The sequence below is a fragment of the Dendropsophus ebraccatus genome, chromosome 5, assembly GCF_027789765.1.
Source record: "Dendropsophus ebraccatus isolate aDenEbr1 chromosome 5, aDenEbr1.pat, whole genome shotgun sequence".
Taxonomy (NCBI): domain Eukaryota; kingdom Metazoa; phylum Chordata; class Amphibia; order Anura; family Hylidae; genus Dendropsophus; species Dendropsophus ebraccatus.
The window spans coordinates 6,381,664-6,409,557 of NC_091458.1; the positions used below are offsets into that span (position 1 = coordinate 6,381,664).

Consider the following 27,894-nt stretch of genomic DNA (forward strand, 5'->3'; position numbering starts at 1 on the left):
GAAATGACTATATGTGCTCACGAAAGGTATTCTATTCAATGATTTTTTTGGTCTTTTCTGTAGTAAGTCAGTCCTATGTAGGGACCTAACCTTAGATGAACAATTCTGTACTAAGGTACTCGGATACCCTCTCTCCTGAAATTCAGTCTCCATTCTATTGAGGGCTTGTTCCAGTTCTGTCTCGTCCTGTATAATTCTCCTCGCCCGAATCATTTGAGAAAAGGGCAATGAGGCAATCATCCTACTCGGATGACAACTGCTATAATGTAATAAGTTGTTACAATCAGTAGGTTTTCTATATAACCCTGCCCTCAATGTGTTTGCGTCCTTGTGAACTTCCACATCAAGATAATTCATCTTCATCTTATCATATGTCATTGTGAATTTAATTGTGGGATCTATTTCATTAAGATAGTCGACAAACTGAGTAAGGGTATCTTTGTCCCCCTGCCACACCATGAAGATGTCATCTATGTAGCGCCACCAGGCAAGCACTTGGCCATACCTGGGGGCCACATAGATGTAATCCTCTTCCAGTCTAGCCATCACCAAATTTGCGTAGGTGGGTGCCACGTTGGCACCCATCGCCACGCCACGCAATTGAAGATATATCTGACCATCAAACACAAAATAATTATTAGTTAGTACCATTTCCAATAATCTTAATAAAAAATCATTTACTTTAGGTGCATATTCTAGTTCATGTAAAGCTTCACCAATAGCCCTCATCCCTCTATCCTGATCAATCGAGGTATAAAGACTTACGATGTCCAGGGTTACCAGCAACACATCATCAGGTATCTCAAGAGTCTGTATTTTCTGTAAGACAGAGTGGTGAGAACTGAGGTGACCACTAAAAGAGATGTACAGAGCTATATAGGGGTGAAAAAACTGGGATGTTTCCCTTGTCTCAATTGTGTGACATGTAGACATATGATAAAAACAGACAGATTTGTGCATCCCATTACTGAGAAAACATATTCAATAAAACAGTATTTGACATGTACAACGGACTGGGTTGTGTATATCCTGATATGCCCTTGCAAACGATTTTATGTGGGAGAGACTACATTGGAGTTTAAAACTCGTATGAATCAACACAGGCATTCTATTAGGAAGAAACGTATGGACTTACCTGTCTCGAGTCATTTTGTGCAAGCGGGTCATAATGAGGGTGATCTGAAATGTATTGTATTTGACCGTATTATGCAACCTGTAAGAGGAGGAAATAGACAGATTTTATTAAAAAAAAGGGAACTCATGTGGATTCATGAATTACAGGCACTGGGTCCTGGGGGACTGAATGTGGAGTATAAGGTTCATCCGAGTATGTTTAAGAAATAAATAATAGGTAGCTTGTGGTTTGCCCCTATCTGTAAAGTTGAAACCTGTGCAGTGAGTGGTTAAATTAGTGAACATAACAGGATATTGGAAATTAATAATAAATTATGATTATTACTAATTGGTTTTTGTTTATGTTTCAGATATTGATGTACAAGCGGCAGGAAGAGTCTCGTAATGTAAGACGGACCATAAGGTTATATTGCTAAGAACCGATGTAAATCCCTTTATTTCCATTTTTTTCGAAATCTCCGTTAGCGCGTGTTCAGACAGAAAGGCAAATTGTGAGGTTGCGGCAACGCCCGGAGGGGCTGAAAGCTCGGGTATTGGGGGAGGCACTCTGCACGCTGCGGGATAATACCTGCAGTTTGAGCGAGTTAATCCTTCACCGGAGGAGGAGACTTCAGGATTGGAGCCACTTCGCCGGTCCCGACTAGGTACGACCGAACACAGCCAAAGGGTCTATTCACATGGAGCGCTTATTTGATCGGAGACGATGTATGAAATATAAAAAACTGTCTTCAAGTTTACAGATATAACCTGTTGAAAACCTGGAGGTCTTGTCTTACGAATCACGGAGACTTATCCTTGCCGGCTAAAGAAATAATTTAAATGTAATTTTGAATGGACTTTAAAATCCGATATGCTTATTTACACTGACTCACTTAATGGTGTTTAGAGCTGGACTTCTATAATCATGGGGCCCCGCTCCCTATCACAGGACACTTTGGAACCAAAGGGTTAATGAATCTAATTGGGAGTATGATTACACATGTGATTGACACTTTTTTAGACCAATGAATTTGCTTGAATAGATTACTCACCTGTATTTAAATCCACTGTTTTGTTCACATACCGTGCTTGAAGATGGCGAAGTCTGTTCGCTGAAACGTCGTACTTGGTGTACTGTGTGCTGCACTTTTTTGTGTTTGATATTATGGAATAAATTCACTAATTTTTCATTGAGAACGAGTGCTGTGGACTATCTTCTGGATATTTACCTCTTCCTTGGTCGGGACTGATCCGCTGGCACCAAAGACTTTTGGCTATTGGCTTTATGGAGTGCTGCTGAACTATCTATCTATCTATCTATCTATCTATCTATCTATCTATCTATCTATCTATCTCCTATCTATCTATCTATCTATCTCCTATCTATCTATCTATCTATCTATCTCCTATCTATCTATCTATCTATCTATCTATCTCCTATCTATCTATCTATCTATCTATCTATCTATCTATCTATCTATCTCCTATCTATCTATCTATCTATCTATCTATCTCCTATATATCTCCTATCTATCTATCTATCTATCTATCTATTTCCTATCTATCTATCTCCTATCTATCTATCTATCTCCTATCTATCTATCTCCTATCTATCTCCTATCTATCTATCTCCTATCTATCTATCTATCTATCTATCTATCTATCTCCTATCTATCTATCTATCTATCTATCTATCTATCTCCTATCTATCTATCTATCTATCTATCTCCTATCTATCTATCTATCTATCTATCTATCTCCTATATATCTCCTATCTATCTATTTTCTATCTATCTATCTCCTATCTATCTATCTCCTATCTATCTCCTATCTATCTATCTCCTATCTATCTCCTATCTATCTATCTCCTATCTATCTATCTATCTATCTATCTATCTATCTATCTATCTCCTATCTATCTATCTATCTATCTATCTATCTATCTATCTATCTATCTATCTCCTATCTATCTATCTCCTATCTATCTATCTATCTCCTATCTATCTCCTATCTATCTATCTGTCTATCTATCTATCTATCTATCTATCTATCTCCTATCTATCTATCTATCTATCTATCTATCTATCTATCTATCTATCTCCTATCTATCTCCTATCTATCTATCTATCTATCTATCTATCTATCTATCTCCTATCTATCTATCTATCTATCTATCTATCTATCTATCTATCTATCTCCTATCTATCTCCTATCTATCTATCTATCTATCTATCTATCTATCTCCTATCTATCTATCTATCTATCTATCTATCTATCTATCTACAAAAAGGATCGCCCACAGCACTCCAGATAAGTTGAAAATTCAAAAAAGTGTTTTATTCCATGATGGTGCAGCACAGCAAACAAGTCACAAGTGACTTGTTTGCTGTGCTGCACCATCATGGAATAAAACACTTTTTTGAATTTTCAACTTATCTGGAGTGCTGTGGGCGATCCTTTTTGTATATATTTGGAAGTCTTGGTCAAGACCACCTGCTGGCACCCTCCTACAACAAGTTGTGCTGCTCTAGCTATACCTATACTATCTATCTATCTATCTCCTATCTATCTATCTATCTATCTATCTCCTATCTATCTCCTATCTATCTCCTATCTATCTATCTATCTATCTATCTATCTATCTATCTATCTATCTATCTATCTCCTATCTATCTATCTATCTATCTCCTATCTATCTATCTATCTATCTATCTCCTATCTATCTATCTATCTATCTATCTATCTATCTATCTCCTATCTATCTATCTATCTCCTATCTATCTATCTCCTATCTATCTATCTATCTATCTATCTATCTCCTATCTATCTATCTATCTATCTATCTATCTATCTATCTATCTATTTCCTATCTATCTCCTATCTATCTATCTATCTATCTATCTATCTATCTATCTATCTCTCTCTCTCTCTCTCTCTCTATCTATCTCTGGTACCATACAGTATATTCTGGCTAACCCCACACATATTCAGGAGGATGCTCTATAGCTCCTGGGACTTCCCAGGTTCGTAGATTAATAAAGTCATAAACACAATAATAATATAAAACACAATAAAAAGCACATTTGAAAATATTTTTATAAAATAAAAAATTTTAGGAATCTGTAGCCACAAAGTGGACATGGAAGGCTCTAGTAGAATAATTCTCATGAAGACGAGAGACTCTGGAGGATCTGAAGGAACACCTGTGAGGATCTGGAAGAACCATCTTTGAGGATATAAAGGGATGAACTGTGAGGCTCTGGAGGAACAACCCGTGAGGATCTGGAGGAACACCCATGAGAACCTAGAGGAACAACCCGTGAGGATCTGGAGGAACACCCATGAGAACCTAGAGGAACAACCCGTGAGGATCTGGAGGAAAAACCTTTAAGGATCTGGAAGACCTATCTTTGAGGATCTAAAGGGATGAACAATGAGCATCTGGAGGAACAACCTGTGAGGATCTGAAGGAATGACCTGTGCAGATCTGGAGGAACAACCTGTTAGGATCTGAAGGAATGATCTGTGAGCATCAGGGGGAACTATCTTTGAGGATTTGAAGGAACGACCTGTGAGGTTCTGGAGGAACAACCTGTGAGGATCTGGAGGAACCATCTTTGAGGATCTGAAGGAATGACCTGTGAGGTTCTGGAGGAACAACCTGTGAGGATCTGATGGAATGACCTGTGAGGATCTGGAGGAACCATCTTTGAGGATTTGAAGGAATGACCTGTGAGGATCAGGGGGGACTTTCTTTGAGGATTTGAAGGAACGACCTGTGAGGTTCTGGAGGAACAACCTGTGAGGATCTGGAGGAACCATCTTTGAGGATCTGAAGGAATGACCTGTGAGGTTCTGGAGGAACAACCTGTGAGGATCTGATGGAATGACCTGTGAGGATCTGGAGGAACCATCTTTGAGGATTTGAAGGAATGACCTGTGAGGTTCAGGGGGGACTTTCTTTGAGGATTTGAAGGAACGACCTGTGAGGTTCTGGAGGAACAACCTGTGAGGATCTGGAGGAACCATCTTTGAGGATCTGAAGGAATGACCTGTGAGGTTCTGGAGGAACAACCTGTGAGGATCTGAAGGAATGACCTGTGAGGATCTGGAGGAACAACCTGTGAGGATCTGATGGAATGACCTGTGAGGTTCTGGAGGAACAACCTGTGAGGATCTGAAGGAATGACCTGTGAGGATCTGGAGGAACAACCTGTGAGGATCTGATGGAATGACCTGTGAGGATCTGGAGGAACCATCTTTGAGGATCTGAAGGAATGACCTGTGAGGATCAGGGGGGACTTTCTTTGAGGATTTGAAGGAATGACCTGTGAGGATCTGGAGGAGCCATCTTTGAGGATCTATAGAAATGACCTTTGACAATCTGGGGGAACTATCTTTGAGGATCTGGAAGAACCATCTTTGAGGATCTAGCGGAATGAACTGTGAGGATCTGATCCATCTTTGACAATCTGTAGATTCTTGACGTGATAATCGGGCTGGAAAGTTGTAATGAGAAGAAGCAAGATTTTTGGAATCATCAGGACAAATATGTGACCCACAAATAAAAGCCAATGATCCGTTCACTGACAGACAGCAGGGTACTGGACATGAAGAAAACTCCAGAAGCTGCAGAGACATAAACAGATCAATTTAGATGTAAGAACACTAACCCTGTAATACTGTTATTATTTGTATGTCACCACTAGGGGCACCCTCCTGTTATCATGTGGTACTTGTATGTCACCACTAGGGGCACCCTCCTGTTATCATGTGGTACTTGTATGTCACCACTAGGGGCACCCTCCTGTTATCATGTGGTACTTGTATGTCACCACTAGGGGCACCCTCCTGTTATCATGTGGTACTTGTATGTCACCACTAGGGGCACCCTCCTGTTATCATGTGGTACTTGTATGTCACCACTAGGGGCACCCTCCTGTTATCATGTGGTAGTTGTATGTCACCACTAGGGGCACCCTCCTGTTATCATGTGGTAGTTGTATGTCACCACTAGGGGCACCCTCCTGTTATCATGTGGTACTTGTATGTCACCACTAGGGGCACCCTCCTGTTATTGTGTAGAGCAGGGCCTCTGACACTTTTTGTTCTCAGGCATCTCCAGGCGACCCATGTTCATGCTGGGGCCACATCAGCAAACACATACTACTATGCAGCATCAGATACTGCCATGTAGTAAACATAATATCCCAGATCAGCATCGAATCGGCACCATAGTGCAGAAATAAATACTGCTCCACCTGTGTAACCCAGAGCCACACTGCATCAAAAAGTACTGTTCCATCTGTATAACCCAACAGCACACTGCACCAACATATTGTTTCTACTCCAGACTGCACCAATAAATACTGCTCCACCTGTATAGACCAGCACCAAACTGCACCAAAACATACTGCTCTTACTCCAGACTGCACCAATAAATACTGCTTCTCCTGTATAGCCCAGCACCACACTGCACCAACATACTGTTTATACTCCAGACTGCACCAATAAATACTGCTCCACCTGTATAGACCAGCACCACACTGCACCATAACATACTGCTCTTACTCCAGACTGCACCAATAAATACTGCTCCACCTCTATAGACCAGCACCACACTGCACCAACATACTGTTTCTACTCCAGACTGCACCAATAAATACTGCTCCACCTGTATAGCCCAGCACCACACTGCACCATAACATACTGCTCTTACTCCAGACTGCACCAATAAATACTGCTCCACCTGTATAGACCAGCACCACGCTGCACCATAACATACTGCTCTTACTCCAGACTGCACCAATAAATACTGCTCCACCTGTATAGCCCAGCACCACACTGCAGCAAAACATACTGCTCTTACTCCAGACTGCACCAATAAATGCTGCTCCACCTGTATAGACCAGCACCACACTGCACCATAACATACTGCTCTTACTCCAGACTGCACCAATAAATACTGCTCCACCTGTATAGCCCAGCACCACACTGCAGCAAAACATACTGCTCTTACTCCAGACTGCACCAATAAATGCTGCTCCATCTGTGTAGCCAAGCACCACACTGCACCATAACATACTGCTCTTACTCCAGACTGCACCAATAAATACTGCTCCACCTGTATAGCCCAGCACCACACTACAGCAAAGCATACTGCTCTTACTCCAGACTGCACCAATAAATACTGCTTCTCCTGTATAGCCCAGCACCACACTGCACCAACATACTGTTTATACTCCAGACTGCACCAATAAATACTGCTCCACCTGTATAGACCAGCACCACACTACAGCAAAGCATACTGCTCTTACTCCAGACTGCACCAATAAATACTGCTCCACCTGTATAGACGAGCACCACGCTGCACCATAACATACTGCTCTTACTCCAGACTGCACCAATAAATACTGCTCCACCTGTATAGCCCAGCACCACACTACAGCAAAGCATACTGCTCTTACTCCAGACTGCACCAATAAATACTGCTCCACCTGTATAGCCAATCACCACACTGCACCAAAACTTACTGCTCTTACTCTAGAATGCACCAATAAATACTGCTCCACCTGTATAGCCCAGCACCACACTGAACCAAAACATACTGCTTGTCACTGCCACAGTCCTAGCATGTACCTCTAACTGTGCCCATGCTCCCTTCCATGGCCACGATCATCTGGCATCCCCTGCTCCTCCTAATGCCTGTACCTCCCAATGCTTCCTCGTCTCCTCTGTGGGCCAACATGTGTGGCCCCTCCTACCAGGACATGCATGCGCGCTGGCTCTACTACAATTTAAAGGGCTAGTGCACCATTAATTGATGCAGCCCCCCAGACCTTCCCTATAAAGCACAGCATCTTCTTTTGGTCCTTGACGGATCTTTAGTGCTTTACAGCCTACAGAGAGAGAATTCTATGCAGGTGATTTCCGTTACATTGTACCAGTCCCTCCTGTCTTCATCTGGCTTTATTGTCCAAATTTGATGGGGATTTCAAGATGTGCAGGGGCTTTGCTATGCAGTGCACTATGCACATTGAGCTCATGGCCAACCAGTTTACAGCGGAACGCTCCAAGGTGGCATTTGTCATAAGTCGGCTCTCTGGGAAGGCATTGGCATGGGCCACCCCCTATAGGATTGGAATGATCCAATCACTGCTGTTAGGGTGGTCTTCAGGTAAGACCTTCAGGATATATTGGATGGTAGCCAAATCGGATGGGACAGCTTGGCCAAGGTGGATGCAACCAACATGAGACAGGATGAATGTGAGCAGAAGCGTGTTTTATTGATCGAAAAGCATCTTCTTTTATAACCCTCGCAAGGCGTATACTTGATTAAACATTAACCCAAGATCTGTATACAATGGAGAGGGAAATTCAGCTCACCCTGTAACAACTGGTGGTTATAGTGCAGTGCAGTTCTCCAGGAAATAGGAGCATGTAGGAAATGGTTGCAGGCTGTCACCTGTATGGAATGTTTCAACATGAAAGGGTTCACAGCTCCTTAAAAGAATTGAGTAAGGCTTGAATATTGGTACAACTTTAAAATAACAAACAAAAACTAAAACCGCGCCGACGCGTTGCGGAGGCAACCCTCCTTAATCATGGCTGGTGTGTGTTTGAACATTCAGTACCTTTATACAACAAGGTGTACCTCCTCCATCAAGCCCCGCCCCAAGACGGGAGTAAGAAAGGGGGCTGGAATGGGGGAACCACATGACTCGCATTACAAATAGGCGAATGACCACAAACAGACAAATGCAAAATAGCAAAATCAATAAATATACATTCGGTCTGTTTTTTTATTCATGCCTTTCGGGAAGCGTGTTGCCAAATGTAGAATCCAGTACGCCTCTCTTTTGCGGAGCAACTGGACCCAGTCTCCTCCCCTCCTGGGTTTTTCCACCTTTTCTATGGCCTGTATTCTTAGTGAATGAGTATCACCATCATGGCATTGTTGGAAGTGTCTCGACAATCCTGACATTGCTTTGTTGCCTCCGAGGGCAGCCACAGAGCGAATGTCACAGAGATGTTCAGAGAAACGGGTTTTGAGTTTCCTTTTGGACGAACCTACGTACTGTAATTTACATGTAGTACATTGTGCTAAATACACTGAGTATGTGGTGTCACAATTTATGAAATTCTGTATCCCAAGGCTATGTTCACATTACGTATATGTCCGGCCGCATATTTTCGCGGCCGGACATATACGTGTTAAACTCCGGCCGGGAATTTACGCAAGCTGCGGCCGGCTACGTACAGACCGTGAACCGTGGACTGGCTCCGTACGGACCGTGAACGTAGCGATCTGACAGCAGTCTTTTACTTGGAAATCTTCGCCTAGCCCCGGACACCCCACAGAACCTTTTGGATCGGCACAAAAAGATGGCAAAATGAAGATATCACCACTCCGTACGGGACCGCATGTAACGCTACGGGCGTAAGTTACAGCATTTCCGTCCTCAAACAATGGTCTGGTTCATTTTCTACGGCGCCGCGTACAATCCAGGCGTAAGTTCGTACGTAGTGTGAACTGTGCGGCCGTACATCGTATACTTTCCATTGTACGCAAACGTACGTAAGTCTCCTTCCGCTTATTCACGGAACGCGCTACGTCCGGAGACTTATGTAGCATCAACATAGCCTAAAGCTACGTCCTGTAGTGTAAGAAACAAAAAAAGGGGGGTTTTTTTCGGTAAAAAAGCACATCGGGCACCTGGGAGCGGCACATTTGTGCAAACCAATAGTCCTCAGCCAGTTTGATGCATTGTGTGTGGTTGTTGCCTGACCTAATGCTGAGGGGGACAGAATGTTACCAAGGGTTTGTCCCCTCCTGGCAACACATCTGACACCTTGTGAAAGAAGCTTTTCACATAGGTCATCCTGAAAGAGCATAGGTAAGTATTTATGTACTATAGTTTTTATGGCCAATAATTGTGGGCTATAAGGAGTTGAAAAGGTTATAGGATTTTTTTGATTTTTTTGAGAGTTAGTAGAATTACTAGTTGGAGGGTGTCTGTCAGTAAGGTGGTACAACCTATCATGACTCTCTGCAATGTTACGAGCCCTAGTGATGCAATACCTGCTATAACCTCTTACAAGCAATCTCTGTGTTATTTGTAATGTGAGTCATGTGGTTCCCCCATTCCAGCCCCCTTTCTTACTCCCGTCTTGGGGCGGGGCTTGATGGAGGAGGTACACCTTGTTTTATAAAGGTACTGAATGTTTAAACACATACCAGCCATGATAAAGGAGGGTTGACTCCACAACGGGTCGTCGCGGTTTTAGTTTTTGTTTGTTATTTTAAAGTTGTACCAATAAAGCCTTGAATACTTTTAAGGAGCTGTGGACCATTTCATGTTGAAACATTAAGGCTATGTTCACACTACGTAAAAGTACAGCCGTTGTTGCCAATGGCAACGTACATCGTACACGCTCCGGCCGGGATCCCATACGGGGCCGCAAATAACTGAATTCAGTGAATTCCGGCCGCAGAAAGACCTGTCAGTTCACACAGTGAAGCGAGCGGCTCCGGACGCTCGCTTCACTGTGCGCTATGGGAAGCTCTGATGCGGGCGCACACTGATGCGCCCGCATCAGAGCTCTTCGGCCAGAGAAATCATCCGGCTGGTAGACCCGGTAGATCATCCGGCCGGCCAGAGACCGGCCGTTCCGTGACCCGGCCGGGGTCACGGAACGGCCGGTCTCTTACGTAGTGTGAACGTAGCCTAACACAAGATCCTTAGGTGTTTTCCATAGATGAAGTCATGTGGTTTGTATCTGGTCATGCGCAATATGGAATTCAACGTGGTTGGGTAAAGGTTGGTATCGATCAGTATCCTGTTTTATCAGTTTTATTAGGGCTTTGAAGCTAAGTTATCTATAACTAGTGTAATTCCTTATCAATGTTCTGTAGACCATAAAATTGATGTGTCCTCATGATGGGTCAACCTAACCCAACTTGACAAACAATATCATGTCAATGAAAATCATATAAACTCTATCCTCTCTGTATCCCAGAATCTCATTAACTCCTCTTATCCCTGACACCGCCAACCTCCAGGCCTTCTTGTTGGAGTTCAGGTGCATCTTCGAAGAGTCTGCCTGTGCATCCTCTGCTGAGACCGTTCTTCTAAATCTTTGGCAAGTGAATTCTTCTATTGGGAACAACGTGGTGCAGTTCTGCACTCTGGCGGCGGAACTTGACTGGAACAATGCTGCCCTAGTCGCTACCTTTAAGAAGGGACTTGCCAGTTGTGTGAAGGACATGTTATCCAGCAGATATCTTCCCTCATCCTTGAACAATTTAATCCTTTTGGCCACTTTGCTTCTCCAAAAGACAGGAGGAGGTCCGTCAGGAGTTTTTCCATTCTAGCCATTCCTTTTGCTTGGCACCTGCATTCCAAAAACCACCCTCTCCCTTGCCTCCGCCTTCTAAGGAAGAACTCATGCAGGTTGACAGAGTTCATCTCACGCAGGAAGAGAGGACTCAACGTTGGCAGCAGAATGTGTGCCTATACTGTGCCAGACATGACCCATGCCACAGCGCCCGGGAGACTCCTGCGCATAGGCAATATAGACCGTCCTAGGTGGTAGTACTTCCTCTTCATGACTAACCATCAGTGCTTTCCGGACAGCAATCCTAGACTACTGCTTTCCTGGATTCTGGCTCTGCAGGCAACCTTGTTAATGCCTCCGTGGTCCAAAAGCAGCAACTTCCGGTGGTCCACCTTGCTAAATCGTTGAGCATATCGTCTGCTACGGAGGAACCTCTTAGTAAGACCATCCAGTACTGTACAGAATCGGTGAAGAATCGGTGATTCTTCAAGTGGGTGCCCTGCACAAAGCAGAGACTCTTCTGCCTCATGTGTGCTACGATTGCCCGACTGACCTTCTGCCAGGCACCAGCCCTCCATGGGGCAGGGTATACCTGTTCTTGATTCCTGAGACTAAGGCCATGTCTGCCTATATTGAGGAAAACCTGCACAAAGGTTCTTTCTTTCTTTCTTTCTTTCTTCACTTCCGCCCTACTGAAAAAAATGTCCAGTTGAATGTCTTGTCCTGGTCTCTCGCCTAAAGCCTGAAGACTGCTCCAACCTTTGCTGCTACCGGATACCCCTTAGGTCTATATTGCCATGGACTTTATGACGGACTTTCCCTCCTCCACTGGCAATTGTGTCACTTGGGTAGTCACAGGCTGGTTCTCGAAAATGTCTCAATTTGTTCCGCTCCCTGGGCTTCGCTTGGTTCCCCAGCTGGCCAGTCTTTTCTTTCAGCACATTTTTCGATTACATGGACTTCCCCTCGATATTGTCTATGATTGTGGGTTCTGGTGGGCCCTCTGTCACCGTAAAATTGGGCTTTTCTTCAGTCTAACATTCCCAGTTGAATAGTCAGGACGAGAGGGTTAACCTGGTCCTGCGATGCCACCTACGCCATTTTGGGACATCAGGACAATTGGTCCGACTTGTTACTGAATTTTCCTACAATCACCAAAACTCTAGTTCCACTGGAGACTCTCTATACCATGGTGTTTATGGCCGGCATCCACGCCTCCCTCTGCCCGTCTCCTTGGATGCTCCCGCTGTTGATGAAGTGGTTCGGGACTTCTTGGCTATTTGGAACAACACTCATTAGTCCTTGTTACAGGCTTCTTCCCGTATGAAGTCTCAGGCAGACAGGTGAAGGCCCGAGGCCTCTTTTGCTCCTGAAGTTAGGGTATGGCCATCTTTCAGATACATACGCTTGAACATTTCCTAGATACCAGCTGGGTCCTCAATTCTTAGGCCCTTTCGGGGTGCTGAAACGGTTCAACCCTTGGGAATTTAATCTTAACCTTCTTTGTGGATCCCAAATTGTTTCCACGTCTCCTTGCTGAGACCAGGAGTTCTTAGCTGCTATTTGCAGAGTGTCGCTCCCCGGCCTCCTCACGTGGACACGTCATGAAGATTATTAGGGTGAGACATCATTTTCTGGGGGATTGGGAGGGCTTCAGTCCTGAGGAAAGATCTTGGGAGCCTGACATTGTAGATCGAGATTCCATCAGGAAGTTCTTACAGGCAAGAAAGAAGGGGAGGCCAGGGTGAAGGGGGGGGGGGGGGGGGTTTACTGTCACTGCCGCTATCTCAAGTGACAGTACCCATCCCTGGCCGTGGTCATCTGGCATCCCCTGCTCCTCCTCCTGACACTTCCTGTCTCCTCTGTGGACCATCGCTCACGTCCCCGCCTCCTAGAGAGTGCATGCACCAGCGCTGCTACATTTTAAAGGGCCAGTGCATCAATAATTGGTGCAGGACCTTCCCTATGAAGCCCCGCCTCTTCCTTCGGTCCTTGCCAGGTCTTTAATGCGTTACAGCCTACAGAGAAAGCGTTCTTTGCCAGCGATTATCGTTACAGTTTACCAATTCCTGGGCTACCGTCCCTTGACTCCTTTCTCGCCCGATGCCTGCCCTGACCCGTCTGCTGTCCCCAACTACGCCTGTCATTACTGCACCTCGCTTCACCCCGCCAGCTGCGCAAGCAAGTCGTACCAGTAGTAGTGACCTGGGGGATCGCCTCTGCTGAAGGCCAGTGACCCCTAAGACCTCTCTACTTACCTAGCAGTTTCATGAACAGGCTGTATGTGACCACTAGGGGGCCCCTCCTGTTATAGTGTACAGGCTGTATGTGACCACTAGGGGCCCCTCCTGTTATAGTGTACAGGCTGTATGTGACCACTAGGGGCCCCTCCTGTTATAGTGAACAGGCTGTATGTGACCACTAGGGGCCCCTCCTGTTATAGTGAACAGGCTGTATGTGACCACTAGGGGCCCCTCCTGTTATAGTGTACAGGCTGTATGTGACCACTAGGGGCCCCTCCTGTTATAGTGTACAGGCTGTATGTCACCACTAGGGGCCCCTCCTGTTATAGTGAACAGGCTGTATGTGACCACTAGGGGCCCCTCCTGTTATAGTGTACAGGCTGTATGTGACCACTAGGGGCCCCTCCTGTTATAGTGTACAGGCTGTATGTCACCACTAGGGGCCCCTCCTGTTATAGTGTACAGGCTGTATGTGACCACTAGGGGCCCCCCCTGTTATAGTGTACAGGCTGTATGTGACCACTAGGGGCCCCTCCTGTTATAGTGTACAGGCTGTATGTGACCACTAGGGGCCCCCCCTGTTATAGTGTACAGGCTGTATGTGACCACTAGGGGCCCCCTCCTGTTATAGTGTACAGGCTGTATGTGACCACTAGGGGCCCCTCCTGTTATAGTGAACAGGCTGTATGTGACCACTAGGGGCCCCCTCCTGTTATAGTGTACAGGCTGTATGTGACCACTAGGGGCCCCTCCTGTTATAGTGTACAGGCTGTATGTCACCACTAGGGGCCCCTCCTGTTATAGTGTACAGGCTGTATGTAGGGGGGGTGGGGGGGTGGAGGGGGGGAGACATTCTTCCCTGCAGTGGCGGCTACCAGTCTGAGTCGCGCGTTCTTGGGCAGTTTATGCCCCACACGTCTCATGTAGATAAGAAGCAGAACAGACAACAACAGTGAGGACAATGGATTCTACACACAGTGATGTCACAGTACAGGGGGGATAATACACACAGTGATGTCACAGTACAGGGGGGATAATACACACAGTGATGTCACAGTACAGGGGGGATAATACACACAGTGATGTCACAGTACAGGGGGGATAATACACACAGTGATGTCACAGTACAGGGGGGATAATACACACAGTGATGTCACAGTACAGGGGGGATAATACACACAGTGATGTCACAGTACAGGGGGGATAATACACACAGTGATGTCACAGTACAGGGGGGATAATACACACAGTGATGTCACAGTACAGGGGGGATAATACACACAGTGATGTCAAAGTACAGGGGGGATAATACACACAGTGATGTCACAGTACAGGGGGGATAATACACACAGTGATGTCACAGTACAGGGGGGATAATACACACAGTGATGTCACAGTACAGGGGGGATAATACACACAGTGATGTCACAGTACAGGGGGGATAATACACACAGTGATGTCACAGTACAGGGGGGATAATACACACAGTGATGTCACAGTACAGGGGGGATAATACACACAGTGATGTCACAGTACAGGGGGGATAATACACACAGTGATGTCACAGTACAGGGGGGATAATACACACAGTGATGTCACAGTACAGGGGGGATAATACACACAGTGATGTCACAGTACAGGGGGGATAATACACACAGTGATGTCACAGTACAGGGGGGATAATACACACAGTGATGTCACAGTACAGGGGGGATAATACACACAGTGATGTCACAGTACAGGGGGGATAATACACACAGTGATGTCACAGTACAGGGGGGATAATACACACAATGATGTCACAGTACAGGGGGGATAATACACACAGTGATGTCACAGTACAGGGGGGATAATACACACAGTGATGTCACAGTACAGGGGGGATAATACACACAGTGATGTCACAGTACAGGGGGGATAATACACACAGTGATGTCACAGTACAGGGATAATACACACAGTAAATCTTTCCCCAAGAAAATACACCTCGGCACTACTGACCAGCGTATGCAGCAGCGTGTGAATAGTAACTAGTCCGCCCTTCCGATACAGGTGGTGCTCAATCATCCAAAGTCGCAAGTGCATTAGAACAAATCCTTCATGTAGAAGTTAAAGATGAGGCACTCACCCAGTCATCAGTAGTTTAGTAGCTTGACTTTATTGAATGCTCATCTCGGGAACTCAGGACGCGGTCGAGTGAGTGAGCGGGCGACAGCCTGTTTCGCGTGATGACGTTCACGCTTCCTCTCGGCCCCTGACGTCACTCCGTAACCTTGTCCTTATAAAGACGTATTCATCATACATTTATCATAAAAACAATGTTAATGTTCCAAAGTCAAGCTACTAAACTACTGATGACTGGGTGAGTGCCTCATCTTTAACTTCTACATGAAGGATTTCTTGTGATACACACAGTCATGTCACAGGGGGGAAAATACACAGTACAGGGGGGATAATACATACAGTGATGTCACAGTACAGGGGTAATACACACAGTGATGTCACAGTACAGGGATAATACACACAGTGATGTCACAGTACAGTGATAATACACAGTGATGTCACAGTACAGGGATAATACACACAGTGATGTCACAGTACAGGGATAATACACAGTGATGTCACAGTACAGGGATAATATACAGTGATGTCACAGTACAGGGGGGATAATACACACAGTGATGTCACGGTACAGGGATAATACACAGTGATGTCACAGTACAGGGATAATACACACAGTGATGTCACAGTACAGGGGGATAATACATACAGTGAAGTCACAGTACAGGGATAATACACAGTGATGTCACAGTACAGGGATAATACACACAGTGAAGTCACAGTACAGGGATAATACACAGTGATGTGATGTCACCCCGGTGGTGTTTGGCGCCCCCTTGCTGTAGCTGTGTCTGTGGGTATCAGAGCGGCTCTATATAATAAGCAGAGCTCCTGTATCCGTCACATATCAGGGACAGAGGGGCGGTGCAGGGGGCGGCAGCGTTGTGCTCAGTGCTGACACCTTGTGGTCACTTCTGCTTCTTACCTGAGCTGCAGATGAGATTTTTCCGTTTTTCTCCTATAAAAAAAATAGAATTTTCTCAGACAAATGTGTTTGTGATTTAATGTGAATGACCTGATGGGATTATTAGATGGCGGCATAGTGCGGGAAATCCTCTCCTCCTGATATATTACTCCACAGGGATCAGAGAGGCTATATACAGTCACTGACATCACCATATACAATACAGCTATACACAGTCACTGACCTCACCGTATAATATACAGCTATATACAGAGCACCCCCCCCTCCCTCGGGGCACTCACCTCCCAGGATCTTGGCACCCCCTCCACTCCTTGGGGCACTCACCTCCCAGGATCTTGGCACCCCCTCCCCTCCTTGGGGCACTCACCTCCCAGGATCTCGGCACTCACCTCCCAGGTAGGCACAGTTGTAGTAGCTGCAGTGCTGCCCGGTGCTCCGTAAAACATAAGAATCTTCAGCCTTTTTTATAGCATAAAACTTCTCTGTTATGGGAATTAACACCTCTTCCTCCTTGAAGTCGGAGAAGTTGTCGATGTCGATGCCGAAGCAGCTGAATATGGTGAACTGGGTTCTGGTCCCGAACCTCTGGGCCGTATATTGACTGAGAGATGAGGATGCGAAGTGACCAAAACGGACAATGTCGGACATGTTCTTGTAGGTTATCCAGGACCCCCGGTAGACCTGCACCCTCCGATCACAGCGGTCACCCTGGCCCAGGACCTGGATGGCTCTGGTCAGGTAGAAGTGCAGCGCCTTGAAGTGGAACCTGCTCATGTAGTAGTGGCGGGAGCGGCCAGCTATGGAAACGTTACGGTTCAGCTGCTGGTAGATGGGGTAGGGGCTTTCCTTGGTGTACAGCACCACCGCTATCCCGTACTCGTCCTTGAAGTCCGGTGGGAGGAGGCTGTACGGCTTTATCCGCGCCCAGGTCTGTTCCGCCAAATACCACATTACAGCAAATTGTTTGTATTTCTTCTCCTGAGCCAAGATCCGCGGCATCTCCATCTCCATCTGCCGCGCGCAGCCAAGGTACTGGTCATCAAAGGCGTCCGCCATCATACTGAGGTCCAACGCCCAACCGCCACTCTGCCGATGACATCATAATCACATATAAATGGATGGATAAGAGGTAGGTAGATAGATAGAAGTTAGATAGATAGATATCTCCTATGGCATGAGCCGGCTTCTCTAGATTTAAAGGGCCAGCCCAGTGTGCCCTTACTTGGCTGCAGCCCTCCACTATTTAAGCCCGGGCATCACCTGGCTCCCTTGTTGGAGCCTCTGCAATAGCTACCCTAAGAATTGTGGTCCCAGCTGTCAGGTAGGGGTCTGGGACGAGTGCAGCCCTGTAACTGGCACCCGCCCCAGCTGGCCCTACCTACTTGCCCCAACAGTACTAAGGCTACTGCGGACAACTGGGTGATGTTCCCTACATTGTAATAAGTGTATCACAAGACAGGGACAAGACAAATTCACATGATAAGAGAATAGTCAGAGGTCAGGGTCGGCAACAAACAGACAGCAAAGGTACAAAATCAGAATAAAAAAAGCGAGGTCGAGGTCACAAAATCCAAAGGTCAGAATCACTAAACACCACAATCAGGAGATGCTAGGTCAAGGCACAAGGCGCTATCACAGGCAGAGAACATGAGACAGAATGAAAGACTTATATGACTAAAAGTTCCAACCCAACCCAGATACTGACAGCTAACTGGGCGAGTCAGCTGTCAGTCAAATCACTGATCGCAAACACCTAGTGCTGATCAGCAGGTGGAGTGCAACCAGTGTCGGACTGGGGTACCTGGGGCCCACCAGGGAAACTCATTCTAGGGGCCCAACCTACATACAAAGACATAGCCAGCGCCAAACCTTTCACATTAGTACAGCGACTTTGCATAAAGCTGTGTATGTGACCATCGGTGCTCGCTCACTGCCAGTCACTTATACAATCGTTCTGTGGCACCATATGCAAACAAATAGAACGTTAACACGTTTTTTAAGGCTAGAGTCACATAACGTATCTGCAGTGGATTTCACGTTGCGAGTTCGCTGCGGATACCTTTCCTGTCAGTGTCAATGCCGCCCTCATTAACCCCCTGCCACCGGGAAGATCCTATACCTGCTCCATACTCTGGCCACATCTGAGGCTCCCGTAGGTCTGTAGGGGTTAACGGGGGCGGCACTAACATACTAATGTACTAATGTAATCACACTGACAGGAGAGGTATCCGCAACAGACACGTTACGTGTAAATTTAACCTAAAGAGGTTTTCTCGTCTGCAGAAATTTAGTTCACTGCTGCGTGCTGCATGTTAGCAGGTGAGAATACCCCTTTAAGTGAAGCAGTAACTCCTATCAACCTGACAGGTTTCTTGTAGTAAACTACCAGGCAGGGCCGAAACATAGTCCCAGTCCCATCAGAAGGTAATCTGACAGAAACGATGCTGGGATTATAAAAGATCAAGAGCACAAGCCCCATACACCAGAGGCTGCTGTGCTATAGTGACAGACAGCCACCCCCAAGGTATTATATGTAAGAATATATACAGTAGGACCTTCACATATCGGGTCATATATAGGTGCATATAGTACACTGCTGGCAGCAGAAGGGCCGGTGTCGCCCCTTACTGCTGCCTCTCAACAGAAGTGGCAGAAGTTGCGTCTGGACGTCCTGCCCAGCCAATCAGTGCGCTGTGTCGGAGAAGCGCACTGATTGGCTGACCGGGACGTCCAGCCGGGAACCCCCGAAGTAAGCCGGAGCGAGGAGCAGGTACAGTATATGCTTCAGCCGGCGGGGGGTTAACGGGGCAATCTCCTTACATACTCGCAGGGGGTTGTCCATCCCGCTTCGAGTCAGTCTTCCCATACAAACTACAGGCAAGGGATCTGCAGAAGATTTCGCTATGAATTCACAGCGAGAAATCTGCTGTGGATCCGGCCTTTGTGTTTGTACCCTAAGACCCTGTTCACACTTTAGTATACTGCAATTACAGTATACATCAATCTACCACTAAACGGACAGGATTACTGATGTGTGAATAGGGCCCAATACACATAAATATATATAACAGTAATGACTGCATGTGGGAGGATGGTGACATGTAATGGCAGGCAGTAAACTACGGAGAATACAGATAGAAAAGGCTCCAGCCACACAGTCCCGGCATTCTCTATAGTGGCCGCTGAATGGCTGATTGGCTACCACCCTGATGAGGGCGGCTTACATGGCAGAACTATGACGGTAGCCACAATGGCAGGGCACAATTTAGGGAGCCCATGTTTACAAAGAGGTGATGGCCATTGCAGAGGCTGTGGGAGACTGAATGCGGTCACATTATAAAGTGTCACTGTCATTTAAAAAAAAAAAAAAATTTTGAAACGTCATAAAGACATCTCAAAAGTTTTGATCAGTCCGGGTCTGATTGTTCAGATCAGGAGAACTAGCGGGGAGAAGATTGCGCTGCAGCACCGTCCGCTCCCCGCTCTGTCAGTGAGTCCGTCAGGCTTCATAGCGTGATTTGTGTCCTGTGATATCACTGGGTGATTTATCTCACTTCTGTTGACATGGCTATGTAATATCCCATCATGGTGGGCATGGCTATGTAATATCCCATAATGGTGGGCGTGGCTATGTAATATCCCATCATGGTGGGCGTGGCTATGTAATATCCCATAATGGTGGGCATGGCTATGTAATATCCCATCATGGTGGGCATGGTTATGTAATATCCCATCATGGTGGGCATGGCTATGTAATATCCCATCATGGTGGGCATGGCTATGTAATATCCCATCATGGTGGGCATGGCTATGTAATATCCCATCATGGTGGGCGTGGCTATGTAATATCCCATCATTGTGGGCGTGGCTATGTAATATTCCATCATGGTGGGCGTGGCTATGTAATATTCCATCATGGTGGGCATGGCTATGTAATATCCCATCATGGTGGGCGTGGCTATGTAATATCCCATCATTGTGGGCGTGGCTATGTAATATTCCATCATGGTGGGCGTGGCTATGTAATATTCCATCATGGTGGGCATGGCTATGTAATATCCCATCATTGTGGGCATGGCTATGTAATATTCCATCATGGTGGGCATGGCTATGTAATATCCCATCATGGTGGGCGTGGCTATGTAATATCCCATCATTGTGGGCGTGGCTATGTAATAATCCATCATGGTGGGCGTGGCTATGTAATATCCCATCATGGTGGGCGTGGCTATGTAATATCCCATCATGGTGGGCATGGCTATGTAATATTCCATCATTGTGGGCATGGCTATGTAATATTCCATCATGGTGGGCATGGCTATGTAATATTCCATCATGGTGGGCGTGGCTATGTAATATTCCATCATGGTGGGCGTGGCTATGTAATATCCCATCATGGTGGGCATGGCTATGTAATATTCCATCATTGTGGGCATAGCTATGTAATATTCCATCATTGTGGGCATGGCTATGTAATATTCCATCATGGTGGGCATGGCTATGTAATATTCCATCATGGTGGGCATGGCTATGTAATATTCCATCATTGTGGGCATGGCTATGTAATATTCCATCATTGTGGACATGGCTAAGTAATATCCCATCATTGTGGGCGTGGCTATGTAATATCCCATCATTGTGGGCGTGGCTATGTAATATTCCATCATGGTGGGCATGGCTATGTAATATTCCATCATTGTGGGCATGGCTATGTAATATTCCATCATTGTGGACATGGCTATGTAATATCCCATCATTGTGGGCATGGTTATGTAATATTTCATCATGGTGGGCATGGCTATGTAATATCCCATCATTGTGGGCATGGCTATGTAATATTTCATCATGGTGGGCATGGTTATGTAATATCGCATCATTGTGGGCATGGTTATGTAATATCGCATCATTGTGGGCATGGTTATGTAATATTTCATCATGGTAGACATGGTTATGTTATATTCCATCATTGTGGGCATGGTTATGTAACATTTCATCATGGTGGGCATGGCTATGTAATATTCCATCATTGTGGGCATGGCTATGTAATATTCCATCATTGTGGGCATGGTTATGTAATATTCCATCATTGTGGGCATGGCTATGTAATATTCCATTATGGTGGGCATGGCTATGTAATATTTCATCATTGTGGGCATGGCTATGTAATATTCCATCATTGTGGGCATGGCTATGTAATATTCCATCATGGTGGGCATGGTTATGTAATATTTCATCATTGTGAGCATGGTTATGTAATATTCCATCATGGTGGGATGGCTCTTTAACGCCCATGTATACCGCAGTCCTGTACTTTGCTATCACTGTACAGTATCCTTGTGGTTTAGAACATTTTTTTCATGTGAACAGGACCTAATGCACAAAAACCATTATATATACACCCCCTCCCATGCAAATATATATGGAGATACATCACACATGAAAAAAAGGGAAATTTTGGCAGCACATCTATGACTCTGTTCACACTGCAGGTTGCACACTGCTTGTGGCTTAAGTACAGACAAAAAACAAAAGGTGCAACAGAGTGTACCATGTCGCCACGTTAAAGGGGTTATCCAGCGCTACAAAAACATGGCCACTTTCCCCCTACTGTTGTCTCCAGTTTGGGTGGAGTTTTGAAACTCAGTTTCATTGAAGTAAATGGAGCTTAATTGCAAACCGCACCTGACCTGGAGACAACAGTAGGGGGAAAAGTGGCCATGTTTTTGTAGCCCTGGATAACCCCTTTAAGGCGTCCACAAGACATGGTCCCTACTCTAGCATTTTCACACTAGCAATGGCCTCTCCTGGGCTGAATAAGCCTACAACTGGGCAGATAGGAACCCAGTTATATACATATCATACTATACATATATACACACACCGTACACATATACATGTCATACCTCCATAATAACACACATATTTACACACACACTAAACACACTCCCCCTTTATGAATGTGGCAGAGATCAGAGAGCTGCATGGTGTGTGCAGACAGTCCCTGCTCCCTCCCTCCCTGTCCCGACCAGGGAGCTGGAACCTGAAGCTGGAGACCTGTCTGCTCTGAGGGAGGGGAAGGGTTTCTGAGGGCGCACTACATGCAGAGACATCACACAGCAGGAGGCTTCCTGTTACAGGCCGCCTGTCATAGCTGCTGCAGGGGGCGCTCTCCCCTCCTGCAGTGTCCTGACTGAGCAGCCTGAGAGGAGGAGGTGGGGGAGGGGCCGGGAGAGGAGAGACACCGCCCACATTACACCCTGCTGCCTGTTACCATGGTCATTCCCCGGCCCTATACACCTCACTATGCAGAGAGACACCCCCACATTACACCCTGCTGCCTGTCACCATGGTCACTCCCCGGGCCTATACACCTCACTATACAGAGACACCGCCCACATTACACCCTGCTGCCTGTCACCATGGTCACTCCCCGGCCCTATACACCTCACTATACAGAGAGACACCGCCCACATTACACTGCTGCCTCTCACCATGGTCACTGCCCGGCACTATACACCTTACTATGCAGAGAGACACCGCCCACATTACACTGCTGCCTGTCACCATGGTCACTCCCCGGGCCTATACACCTCACTATACAGAGAGACACCCCACATTACACTGCTGCCTGTCACCATGGTCACTCCCCGGCCCTATACACCTCACTATGCAGAGAGACACCCCCACATTACACCCTGCTGCCTGTCACCATGGTCACTCCCCGACCCTATACACCTCACTATACAGAGAGACACCGCCCACATTACACTGCTGCCTGTCACCATGGTCACTGCCTGGCCCTATACACCTCACTATACAGAGAGACACCGCCCACATTACACTGCTGCCTGTCACCATGGTCACTCCCCGGGCCTATACACCTCACTATACAGAGAGACACCGCCCACATTACACCCTGCTGCCTGTCACCATGGTCACTGCCTGGGCCTATACACCTCACTATGCAGAGAGACACCGCCCACATTACACTGCTGCCTGTCACCATGGTTACTCCCCGGCCCTATACACCTCACTATACAGAGAGACACCGCCCACATTACACCCTTCTGCTTGTCACCATGGTCACTCCCCGGGCCTATACACCTTACTATGCAGAGAGACACCGCCCACATTACACCCTGCTGCCTGTCACCATACCTCCCAACCGTCCCGGATTTCGCGGGACAGTCCCGTTTTCGGGGTGCTGTCCCGCGGTCCCGGAACGGCCCCCCGTGTCCCGCATTTTAAGTGGCCCCAGCGAAAAAAACAATAAATCAGTTACTCACCTGTCCTCCGGTCCCAGCAGCTCCTCTTCCGGCAGAGCGCGCACTCCCGTCATCCTCCGGGGCGGGCAGCGGGGTACAGAGACACTGACTGTACCGGAAGTGACCTGCTCATGACTCACTTCCGGCACAGTCAGTGTCTCTGTACCCCGCTGCCCGCCCCGGAGGATGACGGGAGTGCGCGCTCTGCCGGGAGAGGAGCTGCTGGGACCGGCGGACAGGTGAGTTACTGGTTTATTGTTTTTGCCGCTGGTGCCACACTAATGGGGGGATTGGCTACTCTGTGGGGCGCTATATGGGGTATTGGCTACTATGTGGGGGGATTGGCTACTATGTGGGGCATATATGGCGGCATTGGCTACTATGTGGGGCATATATGGGGGATTGGCTACTATGTGGGGCATATATGGGGGATTGGCTACTATGTGGGGCATATATGGGGGCATTGGCTACTATGTGGGGCACTATATGGGGGATTGGCTACTATGTGGGGCACTATATGGGGGATTGGCTACTATGTGGGGCACTATATGGGGGATTGGCTACTATGTGGGGCATATATGGGGGCATTGGCTACTATGTGGGCACTATATGGGGGATTGGCTACTATATGGGGCATATATGGGGGCATTGGCTACTATGTGGGCACTCTGGGGGTTTGGCTATTATGTGGGGCACTATATGGGGATTGGCTACTATGTGGGGCACTATATGGGGGGATTGGCTACTATGTGGGACACTATATGGGGATTGGCTACTATGTGGGGCACCATATGGGGGCATGGCTACTATGTGGGGCACTATATGGGGATTGGCTACTATGTGGGGCACCATATGGGGGCATGGCTACTATGTGGGGCACTATATGGGGCATTGGATACTATGTGGGGCACTATATGGGGCATTGGATACTATGTGGGGCACTATATGGGGCATTGGATACTATGTGGGGCACTATATGGGGGATTGGATTCTATGTGGGGCACTATATGGGGGATTGGATTCTATGTGGGGGATTGGATACTATGTGGGGCACTATGTGGGGGATTGGATACTATGTTGGTCACTATATGGGGGCATTGGATACTATGTGGGGCACTATGTGGGGGATTGGATACTATGTGGGGCACTATAATGGGGGATTGGCTACTATGTGGGGCACTATATGGGGGATTGGATACTATGTGGGGGATTGGATACTATGTGGGGCACTATAATGGGGGATTGGATACCATATAGGGCATTTTTGGCGGGATTGGATACTGTATAGGGCACTATTCAGTCAGCAGCATGTGGTGACTGTAGGGGAGTGGCTATGGAGGGTTGATATAGGGGCGTGGCTATGGAGGGTTGCTATGGGGGTGTGGCTATGGAGGGTCGCTATGGGGGCGTGGCTATTGGGACCGCGGCGCACATGTCCCTCTTTGCTCTTTGCAAAAGTTGGGAGGTATGTGTCACCATGGTCACTCCCCGGCACTATACACCTCACTATACAGAGAGACACCACCCACATTACACTGCTGCCTGTCACCATGGTCACTGCCCGGGCCTATACACCTCACTATGCAGAGAGACACCCCCACATTACACCCTGCTGCCTGTCACCATGGTCACTCCCCGGGCCTATACACCTCACTATACAGAGAGACACTGCCCACATTACACCCTGCTACCTGTCACCATGGCCACTGCCCGGCTCTATACACCTCACTATGCAGAGAGACACCCCCACATTACACTGCTGCCTGTCTATATGGTCACTCCCCGGCCCTATACACCTCACTATACAGAGACACCGCCCACATTACACCCTGCTGCCTGTCACCATGGTCACTCCCCGGCCCTATACACCTCACTATACAGAGAGACACCGCCCACATTACACTGCTGCCTGTCACCATGGTCACTGCCTGGGCCTATACACCTCACTATACAGAGAGACACCGCCCACATTACACTGCTGCCTCTCACCATGGTCACTGCCCGGCACTATACACCTTACTATGCAGAGAGACACCGCCCACATTACACTGCTGCCTGTCACCATGGTCACTCCCCGGCCCTATACACCTCACTATACACAGAGACACCACCCACATTACACACTGCTGCCTTTCACCATGGTCACTGCCCGGGCCTATACACCTCACTATACAGAGAGACACCGCCCACATTACACACTGCTGCCTTTCACCATGGTCACTCCCCGGGCCTATACACCTCACTATACAGAGAGACACCGCCCACATTACACTGCTGCCTGTCACCATGGTCACTCCCCGGGCCTATACACCTCACTATACAAAGAGACACCGCCCACATTACACTGCTGCCTGTCACCATGGTCACTGCCCGGGCCTATACACCTCACTATGCAGAGAGACACCCCCACATTACACCCTGCTGCCTGTCACCATGGTCACTCCCCGGGCCTATACACCTCACTATACAGAGAGACACCGCCCACATTACACCCTGCTACCTGTCACCATGGCCACTGCCCGGCTCTATACACCTCACTATGCAGAGAGACACCGCCCACATTACACTGCTGCCTGTCACCATGGTCACTCCCCGGCCCTATACACCTCAATATACAGAGAGACACCACCCACATTACACCCTGCTGCCTGTCACCATGGCCACTCCCCGGCACTATACACCTCACTATACAGAGAGACACCGCCCACATTACACCCTGCTGCCTGTCACCATGGTCACTGCCCGGGCCTATACACCTCACTATGCAGAGAGACACCCCCACATTACACCCTGCTGCCTGTCACCATGGTCACTCCCCGGCCCTATACACCTCACTATGCAGAGAGACACCCCCACATTACACCCTGCTGCCTGTCACCATGGTCACTGCCCGGGCCTATACACCTCACTATACAGAGAGACACCGCCCACATTACACTGCTGTCACCATGGTCACTGCCCGGGCCTATACACCTCACTATACAAAGAGACACCGCCCACATTACACTGCTGCCTGTCACCATGGTCACTGCCCGGGCCTATACACCTCACTATACAAAGAGACACCGCCCACATTACACTGCTGCCTGTCACCATGGTCACTGCCCGGCTCTATACACCTCACTATGCAGAGAGACACCGCCCACATTACACCCTGCTGCCTGTCACCATGGCCACTCCCCAGCCCTATACACCTCACTATACAGAGAGACACTGCCCACATTACACCCACATTACACTGCTGCCTGTCACCATGGTCACTCCCCGGCCCTATACACCTCAATATACAGAGAGACACTGCCCACATTACACCCTGCTGCCTGTCACCATGGCCACTCCCCAGCCCTATACACCTCACTATACAGAGAGACACCGCCCACATTACACCCACATTACACTGCTGCCTGTCACCATGGTCACTCCCCAGCCCTATACACCTCACTATACAGAGAGACACCGCCCACATTACATTGCTGCCTGTCACCATGGCCACTCCCCGGCCCTATACACCTCACTATACAGAGAGACACCACCCACATTACACTGCTGCCTGTCACCATGGTCACTTCCCGGCCCTATACACCTCACTATACAGAGAGACACCAAGCTCCACATTACACCCTGCTGCCTGTCACCATGGTCACTGCCCGGCCCTATACACCTCACTATACAGAGAGACACCGCCCACATTACACTGCTGCCTGTCACCATGGTCACTGCCTGGGCCTATACACCTCACTATACAGAGAGACACCGAGCTCCACATTACACCCTGCTGTCAACATGGTCACTCCCCGGCCCTATACACCTCACTATACAGAGAGACACCGCCCACATTACACCCTGCTGCCTGTCACCATGGTCACTGCCCGGCCCTATACACCTCACT

General features: G+C 47.5%; 1 protein-coding gene across 4 annotated transcripts in view; it reads right to left on the minus strand.

Moving 5' to 3' along the window:
- Positions 1–4,229: 4,229 nt before the first annotated feature.
- LOC138792233 (ecto-ADP-ribosyltransferase 5-like) overlaps positions 4,230–27,894 on the minus strand; it is a 31,940-nt gene continuing 8,275 nt past the window's right edge. For 2 of the 4 annotated variants that reach the window (XM_069969406.1, XM_069969407.1), the window contains exons 3-5: positions 17,130–17,826; positions 16,741–16,773; positions 4,230–5,742 (exon numbers count right to left, since the gene is read on the minus strand). In XM_069969406.1, the coding sequence (XP_069825507.1) occupies positions 5,654–5,742; positions 16,741–16,773; positions 17,130–17,826 (819 nt within the window). In that variant the 3' untranslated portion in view covers positions 4,230–5,653. Of the gene's footprint in view, positions 5,743–16,740; positions 16,774–17,129; positions 17,827–22,643; positions 22,701–27,894 lie in introns of those variants that run through there. The other 2 variants (XR_011363110.1, XM_069969408.1) reach the window with 2 other exon arrangements.